Source organism: Lactuca saligna, chromosome 2 (assembly GCF_052625555.1).
Source record: "Lactuca saligna cultivar CGN05327 chromosome 2, ASM5262555v1, whole genome shotgun sequence".
Taxonomy (NCBI): Eukaryota; Viridiplantae; Streptophyta; class Magnoliopsida; order Asterales; family Asteraceae; genus Lactuca; species Lactuca saligna.
The window spans coordinates 44,144,770-44,164,748 of NC_136418.1; the positions used below are offsets into that span (position 1 = coordinate 44,144,770).

The 19,979-nt window shown below is 34.4% G+C and overlaps 1 protein-coding gene, 1 long non-coding RNA gene and 1 pseudogene across 3 annotated transcripts; 2 read left to right on the top strand and 1 right to left on the bottom strand.

The window, feature by feature from the left end:
- Positions 1-9,137: 9,137 nt before the first annotated feature.
- On the bottom strand, positions 9,138-11,603 carry LOC145028853 (uncharacterized). The gene is made up of 3 exons (XR_013676213.1): positions 11,040-11,603; positions 10,854-10,945; positions 9,138-10,749 (listed from the first exon to the last, which is right to left on the bottom strand). It is a non-coding gene; the product is annotated as an uncharacterized LOC145028853 (long non-coding RNA).
- Positions 11,604-12,422: 819 nt separating this feature from the next.
- Positions 12,423-14,968, top strand: LOC145030912 (mitochondrial fission 1 protein A-like). Of its 2 annotated transcripts, none has more exons than XM_078979362.1 (6): positions 12,423-12,587; positions 12,864-13,002; positions 13,126-13,247; positions 13,433-13,496; positions 14,160-14,271; positions 14,800-14,968. In XM_078979362.1, exons 1-5 carry the CDS (start codon positions 12,495-12,497, stop codon positions 14,240-14,242), a joined length of 501 nt encoding a protein of 166 aa, XP_078835488.1. In that variant the 5' UTR covers positions 12,423-12,494; the 3' UTR covers positions 14,243-14,271; positions 14,800-14,968. The 2 variants fall into 2 exon arrangements, with proteins under 2 accessions (XP_078835488.1, XP_078835489.1); XM_078979363.1 differs by having other exon boundaries at positions 14,804-14,968.
- A 1,086-nt stretch (positions 14,969-16,054) lies between these two features.
- LOC145030913 (pentatricopeptide repeat-containing protein At1g08070, chloroplastic pseudogene) lies at positions 16,055-18,171 on the top strand (annotated as a pseudogene).
- The last annotated feature ends 1,808 nt before the right edge of the window (positions 18,172-19,979 follow it).

Here is a 19,979-nt window from a genome sequence, read left to right on the forward strand (position 1 = left end):
AACAAGAACATCATGCATGTCTTTGGTAAGGCCCGATTCCTAACACATGCATGGAATGAATGAGCATCCAAGATGTACTATAAATGGTTTAAATGCTTTTGTTCATGCATGAACACAAAAGAAATGGAGAAGAACATGAAATATTAGGTTTTGATGTCACATGATCATATGTGCATCTTTTCCACTCCTTGCATGGGTTTGATCCCGGATTTTCACCATCTCTAACACATGCATTGTGTTATGGTGAGAATCTACAAACCACAAGGGGAGAATAAAGATTTCTAGCCATGGAAAGGCATAGAATCCGAAAAGTAGAGAAGACTAAGAAGAAAAAGAGGTTTAACCATGAAACTATGGAAGAAGATGTTGTTGTTTACCTTGGTTTTGACCTTGAGAGAAGTAAGAACACTTCAAGGGCTTCACAATCTCGAAATTTTGCAGAGAATTGAGAGGATTTTCGTGAGTTTAGAGAGAGGGAAGAAGAGAGTGAAGTGTGTGAAGAGAGTGAAGTGAGAGAGTGAAGAGGGAAGAGGTGGAGTAAGGGTTTAAGCTTAATGATTGTGTTTTGGGGAAGAGAGAGGGCATGGGGAGAGGTGATGGCTGGTTTTTGCATGCATTTTGGCCTCCTCTCTCCTAAAATTTAAACTTTATAAACTTCCCTCCTATATTTTATATAAAAATATTCATTTTTATAAAATGTTTATTAAGCAATTTGATTTATTTAAAAATCTTGTTTTCAACAAATAATTTATGATTAATACTTGTAATTTATATTTCTAGTTCATTGGTATAATCCATAATTTGATTAATAAAATTTGATATTAGGAAGTTTATAGCCAAATTTTATAAAGTTTTTAAGCTTTATAATTTATAACTTTGGATTTTTGGCTCTTTAGGGTTTTTGGAATATTGTTTGATATTCAACAACATGTTGAAGTATAATTAGAATGTTTTAATTTATTTTTTTAGAGTTTTATACCCTATTTCAATTATAACAAAGCTTGAAGCTTTATTCTAATTATAGTATTGGCATTTCCTATTGTAGCTAAGCAACTTACTAGAATTGTAAGTATCAAGTATATTAGTCCTAGACCTTAGTTGGATCCTAGTTTATGCAAGATTTTTGACCTAATTTATACTACTAGGTCATGGCATGTTGTGCATGAATGGTTATTATAAAGATGCATGAGTCCAAGAATGACCTGAATTGGCAGTTGTCACACTCTTGGAGTTGAAGTTTCCTATGCCTTCTCGCCTAGTCAATGTTGAAGTTGCATTGCTTGACCGCCCAAAATGCACGGTGCTCTAACTTGACGGGAAGATGACATGGCTTTCCAAAGACCAACCTAAACGGGGACGTTCCTATCGGGGTCTTGTACGGAGTCCGATAGGCCCATAAGGCATCGTCAAGTCTCAAACTCCAATCCTTCCTTGTCAGATTCACTGTTTTCTCTAGAATAGACTTCACTTCACGATTCGAAACCTCCGCTTGACCATTCTTTTGAGGGTGATAGGGTGTAGAGACATGATGGGTCACGTGGTACTTCTTCAATAGAGCCTCCATCATTTTGTTGCAAAAGTGTGTCCCTTTATCACTAATCAAAGCCCTAGGCACACCAAACCTCGCAAAAACATTAGACCTTAAAAACTCAATAACCGTTTTGGCATCGTCCGATCTTGTGGCTTTGGCTTCAACCCATTTAGAAACATAGTCAACCGCGAGTAAAATATAAACGTTGCCAAATGAGAGGGGAAATGGGCGCATGAAATCAATCCCCCATACGTCAAAAATTTCACAAACAAGGATTGGATTTTGGGGCATTTGGTTCTTATGCGAAATGTTTCCCGTCCTTTGGCACCACTCACAACTTTTGCAAAACATATAACAATCGCGTGACATGGTTGGCCAAAATAATCCACACTCAATGACTTTTATCAAAGTCCGGCTGGGTCCGAAGTGTCCCCCATAAGCGAATTCATGACAAAATTGCAAAATGGATTGGTGCTCTTGTTGGGGTACACATCGCCTAATGATTTGATCGGGACAATGTTTCCACAAATAAGGCTCATCCCACAAATAATATTTTGCATCATTTTTCAACTTTTCTTTTTGAGCACGTATGAATGTGTCGGGATACCTTTTTGTGACCAAAAAGTTAACGGTATCGGCATAACAAGGAATAGATTGAGTAAGGGAAAAGAGATGCTCATCCGGAAACTCATCCCGCAACGGGAGAGGAGTTTCATTTGAAGTGATCCGGCTTAGATGATCGGCCACGAGGTTCTCGCACCCGCTCTTGTCCCGGATTTCCAAGTCAAATTCTTGTAACAGTAGGATCCACCGAATGAGTCTCGGCTTTGCATCTTTCTTTGTCATCAAGTACTTGAGAGCTGCATGATCCGAATACACTATGACTTTGGTGCCAAGTAGATATTGCCGAAACTTCTCCAAAGCAAACACTATGGCCAATAGCTCCTTCTCCCTGGTAGAGTAGTTGCTTTGAGCAATGTCTAGTGTCCTTGATGCATAATAGATCACATGGGAGGCCCTCCCGTTCTTTTGACCCAAAACGGCGCCTATCGCATAGTTGCTTGCATCACACATGATCTCAAAGGGAAGATCCCAATTTGGTGCTTGCATGATGGGAGCGGATGTAAGAAACTCTTTGAGCTTGTCAAAAGCTTCTTTGCACGCCTCGTTGAACTCAAAATCAACCTCCTTTTGTAAGAGTTGGCACATTGGTCTTGTTATCTTTGAAAAATCCTTGATGAACCTTCGGTAGAAACCTGCATGGCCCAAAAAAGAACGAACTTCCCGAACACAGGTCGGGTAAGGTAAGCTTTGAATAACATCAATTTTGGCCTTATCTACCTCAATTCCTTTTTTAGACACAATGTGACCCAAAATGAGACCTTGACTCACCATGAAATGACATTTCTCAAAATTCAAAACCAAGTTTGTTTCAATGCATCTTTTTAAAATTTTTGTGAGATTGGTCAAACATTCTTGAAAAGAGTTGCCATATACCGTGAAATCATCCATAAAAACCTCAATTATGTTTTCAACATATTCCGAAAAGATACTAACCATACAATGTTGGAAAGTGGCCGGGGCATTACACAATTCGAATGGCATTCTACGGTATGCGAAAGTGCCAAATGGACATGTAAAAGTTGTCTTTTCTTGGTCCACCGGTGCCACCAGGATTTGGTGAAAACCAGAGTACCCATCTAGACAACAATAATGGGATTTCCCGGCCAACCTTTCTAACATTTGGTCAGTGAAAGGCAATGGGAAATGATCTTTTTGTGTGCTTGCATTGAGTTTGCGGTAGTCAATACATACTCTCCACCCGTTTTGCATATGGGTGGGGACCATCATACCTTTGTTGTTCTCGACCACCGTGATTCCTGTCTTCTTTGGAACGACTTGCACCGGGCTCACCCACTTGCTATCCGAGATTGGATAGATCATCCCTGCATCTAGGAGCTTCAAAATCTCTTTCTTGACCACTTCCATCATTGGCGGATTCAACCTTCTTTGTGCGTCCCGTCTCGGCTTGCATTCATCCTCCATTAAGATCTTGTGCATACAAGTGGAGGGGCTCAATCCCTTGATATCCGCAATCGTCCATCCCATGGCTTCTTTATGCTCCTTCAACACCTTGACGAGTTGTTCTTCTTCAAATTCGGTTAAGTGAGTTGAAATGATAACTGGAAGGGTTTCATTCTTTCCCAAATAGGCATACTTTAAGTGTTTAGGTAAGACCTTCAATTCAAATTCAGGTGGTTGAACAAGGGATGGGGGCAATTTTGTATGAGTTGGGGGCAATTCAACTTGCTTGACATCTAATCTTGTGGATTTCTTCATCTCCATTTTATTTACCAGCTTCTCAACTTCCGGATCCAAAGAATAAAGCTTTAATTGCTCGGCTAGCTTCCCACAATCAAATCCTTTGCTTAAGATCATCTCCAATATATCACTGTTAGATAACTCGAACAATTCTTGAGTAAGTGGCTCGACAACATCAACAAATTACAAAGATGAAACATCACTAGGATATCTCATGGCATCATAAATATTAAAACTTATTGTTTCACCATCAAACTCCATTGTCAAACTTCCTGCATACACATCGATCTTCGTCCTAGCCATCTTCAAAAACGGTCACCCAAGCAAGATTAGATCCAATTTGGAGGACACTTTCTCATCTGGATCAATCACATAGAAATCCGCCGTGAAGACCAATTGGTTCACTTGCACTAGGACATCTACCAAAACACCTCAAGGAAAGACACTTGATTTATCCGCAAGAGAGATTATGACACCGGTTTCACTTAAGGGTCCGACATTCAATGATTCATACACCAAATAGGGTATGACATTGATAGAGTCACCAAGATCAAGCATAGCACTACTCAAAGTGACATCTCTAATCTTGCAAGGAACCGTGAACATTCCGGGATCTTTGCATTTGGGTGGAAGTTCCCTTTGTAAAACCGCGGATGCGTTTTCATTCATCAAAATTTTCTCATTTCCCTTCAACTTCCTCTTGTTGGTGCAAAGTTCTTTCAAGAACTTTGCATATCTCGGAATTTTCTTGATCGCATCAAGTAGAGGGATGTTTACTTCCACCTTTCGGAAGGTGTCCAAAATCTCTTTCTCCTCCATATTCTTCTTTGAAGTTGCAAGTCGGGAGGGGAACGGTGGTTGAGTGGCTATTGGTGTTACTAGAGGGGTAGACTTCTTTGGAACTCCGGCTTGTGCATCGTTCTTGACTGTAGGTTCTTCAATAGGAATGATCTCTATTTCTTCCTCTTCTTCCTTTGGCTTCTTCTTTGAAATACTTTCTCCGGCTTGTTTTCCACTTCTCACGGTCACCACATTGACATTTGGGTTCTTTTCGGTTTGAGAAGGGAGTTTACCACGGGATTCCAACTTGCTTATAGATGTAACTATATCTCCCATTTGTGCTTCAAGGTTGGAGATACTAGTCCTTGTCTCTTTTTGGAATTGTTGGGTACTAGTGGCTAGAGATTTGACAATGTCTTCAAGAGACATTCCGGAGCTACTTGGTTGAGATTGAGAAGGTTGTTGATGATGATGTGGAGGGTGCGGTTTGGGTTGATAGTGTGGTTGTTGATGTTGGTATTGAGGTTGTGGTGGTGGATAGGACGGTCTAACCAACGCATTGTGAGGTAATGGTCTTGGGTTGTAGCTCACGTTGGGATTTGGCTTCCAACTTGAATCATATGCATTTGGGTACCTGGATGGTTTGTTGTGGTAGTTTTGGAACTCTCCCGTGGCATTCACATGCTCCGCATCTTCTTGAAGGATGGGACACATATCCGTAGGATGTCCCATTGTTACACATATTCCACAAACCATCACTTGTGGATTTTGTCCCATGGCTAGCTTTTGGACGACGGATGTTAGATATTTTATTTGAGACTCAAGATTCGATGTTCCCACTTCATTGGCTTTGTGTTGTGTGTCTCTCTTTATGTCTTGGCGAGGGCCAAAATGTTGTGAATTTGCGGCTATGGTGTTGAAAAGTTGTCTTGTTTGTTGTGGGGTTTTACTAAAGACATCTCTACCACTTGAGGCATCAAATAGTCTTCTCTCCATTGGCAACAATCCCTCATAGAAGTGTTGAATGAGGAGTTGTTCCGGAATTTGGTGTTGTGGGCAACTATAGCACAAGTTATTGAACCTTTCCCAATAATCATGGAAAGTCTCATTTTGACCTTGGCGGATTCCACAAATCTCATTTCTAAGACTTGAGACTCTTGAGGCGGGATATAATTTATCAAGGAAAGCTCTTGCAATGTCGGTCCATGAGTTGATCGACCCCGGTGGAAGATAGAATAACCAATCTTTTGCTCTATCGGCCAATGAAAAGGGGAATGCCCTTAGCTTGATTTGGTCATCGGTTGACCCTTGTGGCTTCATGCTAATGCAAATAATGTGGAACATCTTCAAATAATTATGAGGGTCTTCATTCTCCAATCCATGAAAAGTTGGTAGGTGATGGACTAAACTTGATTTTAACTCCGAGCCTCCTTCCAAAACTGGGTAATTGATACCGGTTGGAGTTTGTGTAACATCGGTCTCCATCATTTGCCTCAAAGTTCTTTCGGGAACTTCTCCTCCGTCCGCCATTTCAATTGGTTCAATAATGGGTGGATTTTGTTGTAGGGGCGGTGTTTCGGGAATTTCTTGGCGAGGGTCGGGACTAGAATCGGGTTCTATATCACTTAATGAAGCGGTTTCAACCTCCGAGTCCCCGTGGGGGTTAGAAGTTTGACCACATTTAACTCGTTTTTCCTTCGCCAAACGCCTTGCTTCTTTTTCGATTTCTGGGTTGTAAATCAAGTCACCTGTACGCTGAGATCTGGGCATAGAGAAACAAATTGATTAAAAATAAACCAGTCCCCGGCAACGGCGCCAAAAATTTGGTGGTTGTCGAGGCCAACACAAATAATAACCCTAAATATTACACACTAAAATAGTGTATAGTGGTAAAGGGATCGAATCCACGGAGATTGCTTCAATTTATAACTCTATGAAAAATTGCTTTGTAAAAATACTTGTAATATGACAATAAAAATAAAACGGGGGGTTTTGGTGTTTTGAAATACTTGAAACAAACTAGAGTTAACTATGATTTAAATAGACAAATGCAACAAAAATAAGAGTTTGATGTAAAATCAATAAGGGAGAGATGGTTGACTTAAAGTTTCCTCACTTTGACTTTTGGTGAACATATCATTAGAATCCAATGGTGCAATGCTTTGATTTAAATCTTTAATTTGGCTATAGTAATCCAAGGAGCTTGAGATTACCTAGACTTTTCTTAATTATTGAAATGGCTAGAAAAGCTCATAACAATTTCCTTAGTCAAAGTCACTAATTCCAAATAGCATGTAATTAGTGAAAGTCAACTAGAATTAAGAACCAAAAAGTCACCAAATCCAAGAGGAGTCAATTGCGTTCACTACCATGTTGGAGAAAATGTTTTTATGATTGTGTGAAGCAAAAACAACACAAGAATCATTTGTTGCTTGCTAATTTGAGGATCCTTTACTTCATCAAGAAATTAGCCAACTAATCACCACAAACACATTTAAACTCATGAATAAAAACATACTAGTAGTGATAATATGATAAAACACAAAACATTTCCATAAAGATTTAAGAACAAGTTCATGGATTCTTCAACATTCAACAAAAGTTCAAAGGATTCAACAAGAAATCAACCAAGATTTGTTTAGCCAAGCATGGCTAAAATCAAATGAACAAAGTTAGATAAGATTGTACCAAACATTTGACAAGATTCAAGATGAAAAGAAGATATTCTTCAAGTGTTCTTGGCCTCCAAAAGTGCTCCAAACTCCAGAGAGAAAGTATCAAAATCGGACCTTCAAGATAAGGCTGAAGAGGCACACCAACCTTCCCAATATAGAGCTCTAGATAAAATCTCGAAATTGCCCTTGTCAGGAATCCACGCGGACCGCGGGGAATCTTACGCGGGCAGCGGGTACTGTCGGCATTTTTGGGCTTCTTCAAGTTTTAGGCCCCCACAGCTAATCCATTGGCCCAGTTCGAATCCAATAAGCTCCTAGCCCATTTTTTCTTCAATATTTCTTCAATTAAAGCCCAATTTGTCTATCCACATCACTCAAAACTTCCGCAAACTCCCAAAGATTGATCTTGCATACTCAAGAATTCTCCCGCGTCTTTCAAATTTAAAGCTCAATTCTTCCAAGCCATCAAGTAATTGACAAGTCCACCCCATGAATCACCTTCATAGACATCAAGCACGAAATCCCCAATTCCCTTCAAGCCCAATCGCTTCCTAAGAGTGTCGCGCCGCTAGTTTCCAAGAAAATCTGCAATAATGCTCAAAAAACTAGAAAGTACCCCGAAATGGTCATAAAAATAACAAAAGGGAAAATATGCATGGAAGTTAACTAAAATGCGAATGAAATGTACTAAAATAAATAAAAAAAAAAGTAAATAAAATGAAGCTATCAGGGAGAACCGTTCAGATTCTGGGAGCGGAATCAGGCGTAAACTAGGATGAGTTTCACATCCCCGTCGGGAACGAAGGCGGCCCAAGTGGCCATCTGGATTGAGGATTGTGTGAGTTGGGAGTTCAGGAAAATTTCAACCATTGGTTAGCGTCTTCTTAGTGATGTATAGCAGACATATATATATATATATATATATATATATATATATATATATATATATATATATATATATATATATATATGGATCTAGGTTGAGGTCCTAAGCGTGACCCGGGCACCTGATTGGGAGCATAGTCTAGAGCGTGTTCGACTCAAGGTGAGTATGAGTAGACTGGTAGATGAACGGTAAGACCATAGGTGGTGGTCATGGCAAGATACGAGTGTTGTAAGACTGTGGGGTGGCCCATACCAATTGACCGGTCAACCAAGTTACATGCTGACATGGCATGATGACGTGTCGATTTTGATGATGTAGCATGCTGACATGATATGATGACGTGTCAAAATTGAATTTTTTTTCTACAAAAAACACTACGTTTTCACTTTTTTTCGATTTTGACACTAAATTTAATTTTTTCTTTCAATTTTGACACTATGTTTTTTTGTTCCAAATCGAACACCATTTATCAAATTTTGTTCAGTTTTGACCATTTTCCATTTGAAACCATATAAATATATTTTTTTATTACATTTTACACCATATAAATATATTTTTCTGTTTAAAACCATATTTTTATTTAAATGCAAGGTTTTTATTTTTTTTTATTTTTATTCAAAGCATAATGTATAAATATACATTAGTTATATCATGAGAATCAAACTAACTATAAGCTTCTAATAAGATGCAAAAATTTCATGGGTTGCAAACTTGACATCCATGTTTTGATCTACTACATGCCTCTAAACCTCCAAACTTATTCATATTTAATATAAAATACGGTTTTTATATAACTAATACATATTTATATATAAAATTATGGTTTGAATGTAAAAAAAATCTTGTATTTATACAAAACAAAACTATGGTTTTTAATTGAAAAAACTTATTAATACTGTTTAAATGTATTAAAAAAATATTTTTACGGTTTCAAATAAAAAATTGACAATATTGAATAAAATTGGAAAAAATGATGTTCGATTTGGAACAAAAAAACATAGTGTCAAAATTGAAAGAAAAAATTAAACTTAATGTCAAAATAAAAAAAAAAGTGAAAACTTAGTGTTTTTTCTGAATAAAAATTTCAATTTTGACACATCATCAAAACTGACATGTTATCATGCCACATCAGCATGTAACCTAGTTGACTGGTCAATATGTCAGAATGGTAACAAATTGGAAAACACAGTGTCAAATTTGAAAAAAAAAACACTGTGTCAAATTAAAATTTTGGTGTAAACTGAGTGTCTTTTATGCTATTTACCCTAAGTACTATGTATTTGATTAATTAAAACTAGTTGGGGTACCCCGCTCCGCGGGGTTTGATTATGACCAGGGTTTTAGTCAATGACTGCCCAGTGAAGGCCATTCATTAAATGTTGTGTTTTTGCAACATGAACACCAAGTTTTCCTCAATATAAAGTATAAACTGAATTCATGGAATGATCTATCTGATTTACTAACTATAAAAGATGAGAATTAAAAGTATATAATTAGAATTTTTAAGCATAAGTGCTTTGTAATGAAGGTCAACTTTGGAAATTTTAAAGGCATGGTTATTAATTTCAAAATCAACCCCCAACATATGTTCGGGTGTTTGTGTAAAAAATGGACAAAAAAGACAGATTTGAGTTGTTTCCATTCTTATGAGGGTTTAAATGATCTAAAAGCATTAATGATCTATCTTCTCCAACGAAATGAATAACACTTTGTGTCACTTGTAAATGCAACAGTAAACCCAGATAGTTCTTGAAAATTAAAGTAAACTATATTTTCAACAGTTGTATGTAAACTCTAAATACCTTAAGATTCATTCAACAACTTCATGATGCACATAATTTAAATTAAAATAAATTAATGAAAAAAAACAAAAAAAAAATGCACAAATCCATATCCTTTTCATTTCCAACTCTTGTAATCACATATAACCTTAACTACAATGAAATTGATCATGGAGGTTAAGCTTTTTATGAGAAGCTCAACACCGGTTCATAAATGCCCTCCTTTAAGAATATTCAACTTATCAAACACGAAGTCGACAAATTCTTATGGAATTGAATTCCAAAACACATAATGGAATGGAATCTGAAATTCCAATTCCATCGAAATCTAAAAGCCATTTTCCACAATAAATGGTTCAGCCATTAAGGTAACAACTTTTGCAAACTTAAAACCTTAACAAAACGCCATCTATCTCTCGAATAAAATTTTCTTTTCACAAAATGGCTTTTTCGGTGCATATTTTGCGAAGATGATGTAATTTATAAAAAATAGGAATTTTTATTTATTGATTTTTTAAAGCGTAAATGATTCAGAGAGAGAAACATAAACAACTTCAAGTGACATCAAGTCTTAGGACCCGCTTATCTTAGTTGAATGTGTTGCAATGTATAAGATAAACATTTAACATAAACATTAATAAATTAGGCAATTAATGTAATTATGTAAAACATTAATCCGTATTTACCTTTGTTCCGTAGTAAGCATATATCTCATCAATTTGTTGAGTTCTAGGGTCCCATAACTTTAGTTACCAATGTTTCAGAAGTTGTTTTCTATTTCATTCATCCATGAAAGAAAATCAATAAAAAACAATTAGTAAATATATTCATTATCATAATTGCATAATCTAAAATCAAATCTGACAGATCGTCTTTACCTTGTCCTGTATTCATGGTTCACCGTCTTGTTCTCCACATCCCTTTATGACCATATGATCAAACTCCATCTTTCTCACAATAAAATGACATGCTTTTTACAGAGATTCAACAAAAAAAATTAACCCATTAAACAATCAGACAAATGGAACCCTAAAATCCAATGGAAATAGGAGTCATAAGATTACCAACAGGATTTGAACATGGTTACAACAGGCATAGGCATACAGATTCCCTGCCCTCCATCTCTATATCTGACAGTGACCAATGCTACTTAGCTGCTTCCAAAACAACCCATCCAATCAACAACCGCCGACAATGTAGAAAAAAGCAAGCATGAAGGCCAGATCAAAGGCGTTAATAATGGAGGATAGAACCAATGATGTGGTGGTGCTGACGATCGTGGTGATCGAAAGGATTGACTTCAGCTTGTAACATCAGGAGGCGGTGGAGCAGAAAAGGGATGACACATAGAGGCAGTGGAAGCGTGAAGAAGAATGGTCTGAGGCCTTGGAAGTCGATGGGTTAAGATCGATAAGATGAGTGTGGATGTGTGCGGGGTCGAAGTAGACCTGCACAAAATTAGGGCTCGCCGACCTCTATAGTGGTGGAGGCAGACTCATCGGAGTGTTCTGTGGCGGAGCCGGAGTAAGCGGCGTCAGCTATGGCAGAGTGATATAAGCGAACTCAACGATCGATCGACTTCACTCTTCGGTGGTATAATCGGAAACTCAGAACTCGTATGAGTTCAATTTGTGTGTGGAAGAAACCCAATAATGGAAAATGATGGAAGCTGCTAGAAGAGATATACCATAGATTAAAAAACACGGTAAGATAAACATAAAATACAGTGAAACAACAGCAGCAATGAACAACACGTGTACACAGAAAGCTAGTAATTCCATAAAACACCCATGTAAGAAAAATAATCTCAAAGTGCATTATAGGCTGTAATCAAATGACCATTTCTTCCAAAACTTGACCAGTTCACTATTATTGATGCACAACTTTAATATAATTATATAATTGAAGGGCCATTTTTGCCAAAAAAAAAAACAGAAGTTCATTATTCATCTTTTAACTCAATTTTAATATATATATATATATATATATATATATATATATATATATATATATATATATATATATATATATATATATATATATATATATATATATGAAAAAGTGAATATACCCTTAAGAGTTTATGAGCTTAGGTATCCAAACTTATCATAATTAATCATTTTCGTTTGATATATTCATTATAATGTTATTAAATTTCAACCTCTAACTTGATTTACTTTAAATATTTTTGAAATTTCATTATCATCTTCCTCTTATATTACATATTTTGCCGAACACCTACTAAGCTATATATATTATAATTGAAAATTAAATTTATGGAAAAACATGGTAAGTTTGGGTACCTAAGCTTAGATACTCTTAAGATTATATTCACTCTTCCCATATATATATATATATATATATATATATATATATATATATATATATATATATATATATATATATATATATATATATATATATATATATATATATATATATAAACTCGAGGACAAGGTGAGAGATGCATATTTTCTTTTTATTTTTTTCGTAAATTCCTTAGCACCGGAAAGGAATTCATGGAAGCGAAGATCGGAAGGTTCTTTGAGTCCGTAGGCGACTTCTTCTCAGGCGGTGATCAGATTCCTTGGTGCGATTCCGACATCGTCGTTGTAAGCATTTATCCCTTAACAAATTCCTATTAAACCCTATCCCTAATAACACAAATTACATTTCATCATCCAAAACTGAATTTCCTTAACAATTTAATTTTGGATTAATTGTTGCACACATGTATTTTAATGTTTAACAGATCCAATGGCGTTTGTTCCCGATGTTTTCTCTCAATAATTTTTCGTTTTTGTATAATAGAAATTTAATTTAAGCATAATTAATAATTTCATGTGTATTGTAACATAATAATTTCAATAATCAATTTTATAAAACAGGGTTGTGAGCGTGAGGTTAATGAAGCTGAAAAAGGTTCTAAAGATGAACTAAAACATGAGTGTCACATGCGTTTATCATGGGCTCTTGTTCATTCAAGGAGACCCGAAGATGTACAACGTGGGATAGCAATGCTTGAAGGTGAACACATGAGTTTTGTTCTCAACTTTAATTTAAACAAAACAAAAAGTTGAATGTTGGAAAAATATAAATAAAAAAAAAATGTTTAATATAATGGATTTTAATTTTTATTGGTTGTTTCAGCTTCATTGGTGGATACTAATAGCCCATTACAAACAAGAGAAAAGATGTATCTACTTGCTGTTGGATATTATAGAAGTGGTGATTACTCTAAAAGTAGACAACTTGTTGATCGCTGCTTGGAGGTCTAATTTTTCATTTTTTATTGTTTCGAACTTTCAATATTGTGCTTTCAATTTTTTGTTATTGAGGTGTTGTGCTTTCTTTTAATATGATGCTTTGATAAAATAATAAAAATAAATCAATGAAAATACATTGCTATTTTTTTTTTAATTTAAACTTGTTAGTGATTGATATATTTTTTTTATAGATAGCACCCAACTGGATGCAGGCATTGAATCTGAAAAGAACAATTGAAGACCATATTAAAAAAGGTTTGATGATTTTCATTTTCATTTTCATCTTCCATTTATTGTCTCCTTTGACTTCCCATATATTGGTTAAGGGGCTGTTTGTTTTTTGTAAAAAACCATTTTAAACCACTTATTGTTGCGGCGCGCAGCACTTGGCACTTCGCAGCTGTTTGCTTTTAAGAAAACTTCTGACTTAAAAATTGCTGCGCGTGTGTTGCGTGGCGCAGCAGTAGACCAACTGCTTTAAACTTCTTCATACCTTATTTTAACTTACTGCAATAGTCTGCAGACGTTAAAAAACAAACAGACTTTTTATTAAATGTTGCAGCCGTTTAGTCCACTTCTTGTGCCACAGAGAGTTGCAGAGGTGGTTCGCAGACTTTATGCATTTTCGCTTCAAAAAAACAAATAGCACTTAAGTGTTTAACTAAAAAACGACATTTTCTACATATTTCTTGCAAAAATCACAAAAAGACGTTAATACCCTTCTCATCCTCATCATTAGAATAGCATTTTGTGATTTTTGTAATTAGGTAGAAAATGTAGTTTTTTAGTTAAACACTTAACAGAATATGGGTATAAATATAATACACAAATAATTGAAAGTATATTTCTTTTAAACAATTTTATGTATTATATTTTTGTTTTTGGCTTATATTTTTGTAAAATTGCATATATATGCAGATGGTGTAATTGGCATAGGCATTGCTGCAACCACCATCGGGGTTGTGTTTGGTGGAATTGTGGCGGCAATGGCTCGTAGGTAGCAGTAGCACCACCTCAAATGTGTTGTCTGGTATGTGTTTTAAAGACTTTTTTTTTTTTTGGAATATATATTTATAGCACTTTGGAAATCTCAAAATAGAATTTTGAAACACTTTACCTAATTCAAAACATAATTCAAGATATTTAATTTCAATTTTTGTGAGGGAAACTTGATGATATTGGGCTTTTATTAATGACTAATTTGTGCAACGAAGTGGATTTCTTACAAATTTATGCATCAACGTGTAAATTTGTTACAATTTTTTATTATTCATTTATAGATTTACTAATTGGTAAGGGGTCGATTTTTGTTGCATAAATTGGTAACGAATTGGCAAGAAATTGAAAGGTGACCACATAAATTGGTAATAGATTTTGTTTTGTTGCATAAATTGATAAAAATACATAAGTTATTGGATAAGTAAGTCATTAATTCTATTACATTTGCACTCTTGTGATTACAAGCATAAGAGTCTATATTGTTGTAGTTTTTTTTTTTTTTTTTTTTTTTTTTTGCTCTCTTATTAATTATAATTTTGTTATTTGTTGTTGAAATTAGGAAGATGCACCAGTGAGATGCAGGAGAAATTCGATAGTAAAAAAAAATTGTTATCATGAAAATTGTATTTGATGCTATAGGAAGAAATGAAAGTAGGATGTTAAAAAAAAAGGAAATTGAAAATCCAATTTTAAGAAAAGTCTCAATGACACCAACAACGTTACTTTAATTTATTTGTGTATGATTTCATTTATTTGTATACGATTGCATGTTACGTTCATTTATTGATTTCATTTATTTGTGTAATATTGAAATGGTTCAAAAATGTGGACCATTAAATTCCATTTAGGTGGAACCAAAGGTCCATATGCAACACAAATATTACAGGAAAGGTCTTTATGCAGAAAAAGATTATGGAACAGGTCCCTGTGCAATATTTTTTATACAGAAATAGTCCCTACTTAATTACTGAAAATGTCTCTCTGCAGAAAAAGAGATTACAGAAATGGTCCATATATGAAAAAAAAAATCGCAAAACAGGTTCCTGTGTAGAAAAGATTATAAAACAGGTCAAGTGCAAAAAAGATTACACCAAATGTCGCTATGCATAATTTCATTTACCAACAATTAATCATATGTAAAAATTAATAGAATGTAGGATAAAAATTAATCGAATGTAGAAGAGATATACATGTTGCAATGAAGAATAGGAGAATTGGGTTTAATTGACAGTTGAAATGATCTTAATAGTTGTGATGATAAAAGAATGGTGACATAATGTTAATGATGCGTAGGAAGTTTTGTAATATTTAATTAGGTTTAATTTTAATCTTTACTTTAGGAAGTGTATTTTAGTACAATCATATAGAATTTTGATATCTAGATAAGTTTTTAAACAGTATTAAATTAATTTAAACATAATTAAATTATGAATTTGAATATAGATATTAGTTTATAGTTTGAGGTTGATATACATGTAATTTTAGTATTTATAAAGAAATAGAAGTAATATTTTGTACATATAATGATTTTTGGTTCATTAAAGTCACAAGTTTGCATTTGTTTTTTCAGTTTATATTTTTTGCCCTTTACAGGTAAATTGAACATTTATACCAAATTTAACGACTTTGATGAATCAGAAAAAGTTGAAACTGAATATTTATACTTTAATAAACTAGAATTAAACAAAAAGATAAAATGGAAAAAAAAAAAAAATGCAAACTTATGGTTTTAATGAACAAAAAAAAAAAAATTGTTGGGGCTTTCATGTTAAAAAAATATTTTAGAAAACCACTAAAATATTTCAAAACTCACAAATTTACCAGATACTTTTATGTAAAAAGTAAAAACCTTTTTAAAAACCAAGATATTTCAAACTCAATCTCACACCCTATAAAACATATGAAATGTCGCTAACTTTATCTTTGAAAACCTTTGATCATCGTTATCCACTGAAAATGAAAATCTTCTCTAAAATGGAAACTATCATTACACCTTCACCTTCATCTTCCTCCATCGCACTTACCCATGATACCATTTCCAGAAACTCCTCAATTATCCACAAACTTAAATCTTGTAAATCCTTAAAAGAACTCAAACAAATCCATTCCTACATCATCAAAACATCTCCAACATTACCACACCAAACCCAACAATTGGTGTACACCACAATCATCTCTATCTCTGCTAGAACATCAAACCACGTTCCTGATATCACCTACATCCACTCTCTTTTCAACAAACTCGAGAACCCAAAAATCGATCTCTATAACATCGTCATAAGATCATTCAATCATTCGAATCAAAACCCTCTGTTCGCATTGTTGTTTTACAGTGATTTGCTTGCGAAAGGCTTGATTGGGGATAGTTTTACCTACCCTTATGTCCTGAACTCGTGCAAGCTTTCTTACGCATTGAGAGAAGGCGAACAGATACATTCACACGTGGTTAAAAACGGGTTTGTGTTGAATTTATATGTTGTGAACACATTGATTAGTTTTTATGCTGCATGTGGTGTTATGGAAAGCGCCCAGAAGGTGTTCGATGAAAGTCCTGAAAGAGACTTAGTGACTTGGACCACGTTGATACAAGGCTATGTGAAAAGGGGTTGTTTAGAAAAAGGAATTCAAGTGTTCTATGAGATGTGTGAAGCAGGTGTTAGAGCAGATGAGATGACAATGGTGATCTTGATTTCATCATGTGCAAAATTAAGAGACATTAATCTTGGTATAAAACTGCATCAATATATCTATGATCATGATTTGAATTTCGATGTCTACATATGTAATGCTTTAGTTGATATGTATCTCAAATGTGGTAATCCAACTTTAGCCATTAATCTCTTCAACAAAATGCCTTTGAAAAACATTGTTTCTTGGAACTCGATAATACTAGGATTAATTCAACAAGGAAACTTCAAGATTGCCATGAATGTTTTCAAAAAGATGCAAAGTCAAAAAGTCAAACCCGACAATATCACTCTAGTTGGTGTTCTCAATTGTTGTGCTAATTTAGGAACACTCAAACAAGGTAAATGGGTACATTCTTACATAAACAAAAACGGGATTAAAATAGATGGATTTATAGGAAACGCACTTTTAGATATGTATACAAAATGTGGAGACATAAAGAAAGCCACTTATGTTTTCAATAATATGAAACATAAAGATGTTTATACATACACAAACATGATACTTGGGTTTGCAATACATGGTGAAGGACAAAAGGCACTAAAACTTTTCTCTGAGATGCCTAAAATAGGAATAACACCAAATGATGTAACATATTTAGCTGTTCTAATGGCTTGTGCACATTGTGGATTTGTAAAAGAAGGATTCAAACATTTTGTAAACATGTTAAAAGTCCACAATATTAAACCTCAAAAAGAGCATTATGGGTGTATGGTTGACCTTTTAGGTCGTGCTGGATTGTTAAGTGAAGCTGAGGATTTTATACAAAATATGAATATAGAACCTGATGGGTTGATTTATGGGGGATTACTAGCGGCTTGTGGGACCCACAAGAATGTTGAGATTGGAAAAAGGGTGATGGAAAAAGTAGATAAGATGATGGATAAAGATAAAGATGGTGCTTTTATACTTATGTCGAATTTGTATTCATCTGAAAACAGATTTAGGGATGCGTTTAAGTTGAGAAAGATTATGAAAGAAAGGAAGATCAAGAAGAGTCCAGGTTGTAGTTCGATTGAAGTTGATAACGTGGCATATGAATTCAGAAAAGGGGATAAATCCCACCAACAAACGAAAGAGATATATATGTTGCTTGATATAATGGGAAAACATTTAAAGAATAATGAACAGATAAGAATCTAATTCAAATGGACTCAAAGGATCATAAGGTATACAAAACCTTTAAGTGCAATGGTGTAAACTCTAAAGTTCACTTATTTTGTATTTTTATTCTGTTTGTTAAGCGTTCTGAATATCTAGGGATGTTCATATTTTGTTTCATAGAATCCAACATATTTTCTTTCTTTAGAGGATTTTCATCACTTGCTTTTAGTGCGACCTTAATCCGCTAATTAGACCATATGCATCTTCGATTTGATCAAATAATATTTTTATTATTCACGTGAGTTTTAATAAATTCATATTAGTTTTGATTCGTCTACTTACTAGGTTTAAGATATGGGAAATACATTTCATTTGGAAAAACTCACTTCTTATAACAAGTTTCTCAAAAAGGTTTTGTTTTAGATGGGTAAAACTGATATCATTAAAACCAAGGTTGTTAAGATTGAAATCTTACATATAATTGTTTTTAAGTTTGTAAGATCATTGATCGTAAGATCGGATCAGGATCCCGAGATCCCACTGAAAATGACATAATAATAAGTTTAAAACATGAAAAATACCTATCCATCAATAAAAGTTATAAAAAGTTCAAAAAATTAGTCATAACTCAAATGACATCTAATATAGTCTAACATAACAAACGATACAACCACAACATTGTCCTCTTTTAATTCAAAATATCATCTTCTCCTAAGTTTCTTCTATCATCAACTTCACATTCATCTAAAGGAAAACATGACATATAAAACTAAAAAAATAAAAAATATCATTCTCAATTTGAAAAGTATGGAGTACATGAATAACTCACATAATTGATCTCTTATAGATCTTTCAAAATAATCATCTCCTCCACCATCATGGACATGGCTTAGAGCTTTTAACTAACTTGAACATCAACCATTAGAATGGTTCATCCATACTTCATTTGAAGATGATTAGAAGATTCCTCTTTAATAGTAATTCACTGACCATCAGAACTAACATCATCAAGATTTAATGTTTTAAGTTCACCATGCTCAGTCACGGTTTTCATTAGGTGCCCACAATTGCACTGGTAACTCCAGCTTTTCTTGTACGGAGTGAAAAAATTTCGATTTTTTTTAACTTATTGTGTCATTACGTAAAAAATTCTACTATAAAATGTTACATCGGAAAAACCTACTACGGACCGCCCTTGGCCATACTCTTCTTCTTTGTTATAATCTCTTTGATTCAACTCTAGGTTGTACATCACATACACAAGATCGTTATTCTTTTCTTGATGTAGTCGATTACTTCTCTTAGAATGTACCTATATAACAAAATAAAGAAATGATTAAAAAATTAGATAACGATATAAAAAAAGTAGCATTAAAATGTTAATGTTATTGTAAATTACCATCTCAAAGGCATTTCACTCTCACAACCAGATAAGGAACATATCAAACTCAATTTTTTCATGGAAAACTTTCTCAAATCAGGTATGTCAGCTCCTTACAAATCCCACCAATCACCTGAACCTTTTCCCTTGTTAACATGGCTACATTGAGACCAAAGAACCCTCATTGAGACCATAGAACCCTCTTGTATTAATGAAACAGTCAATTTTCTTTACTAGGTTCTCAACATCACCATAAATTCTTTTGAGGCACATGTATAATTTTCCTTTAATCCAACTTGTACTTTGAATATCAAGGTAGTATCATATCATTAGCTTCAAGTAGTAATTTGCCACATGGAGCGCCTTATTTAGTTGATTATGCCATCTTTCATCAATGATCTCATGAATCGGTTCGTACCTAAAAACATAGACAAACAAGAGAATACCTTGTTTGAACATCTTTAAAGTTTGCTTTGATTTCATTCTTCCCATTTACCATGGCTGGTAAATGAAACCAATAGCTGGCTTGGAGTTTGAATCAACGCTCCGAAGAACCTTCATTACGG

What these genes read in the sequence shown, in the direction of transcription:
- LOC145030912 (XM_078979362.1), top strand. Translation starts at nt 12,495, where the DNA reads ATGGAAGCGAAGATCGGAAGGTTCTTTGAGTCCGTAGGCGACTTCTTC. An exon ending in TTGTTGATCGCTGCTTGGAG is followed by an intron (nt 13,248 to 13,432) that starts GTCTAATTTTTC and finishes TTTTTTTTATAG; the next exon opens with ATAGCACCCAACTGGATGCA. An exon ending in TGAAGACCATATTAAAAAAG is followed by an intron (nt 13,497 to 14,159) that starts GTTTGATGATTT and finishes ATATATATGCAG; the next exon opens with ATGGTGTAATTGGCATAGGC.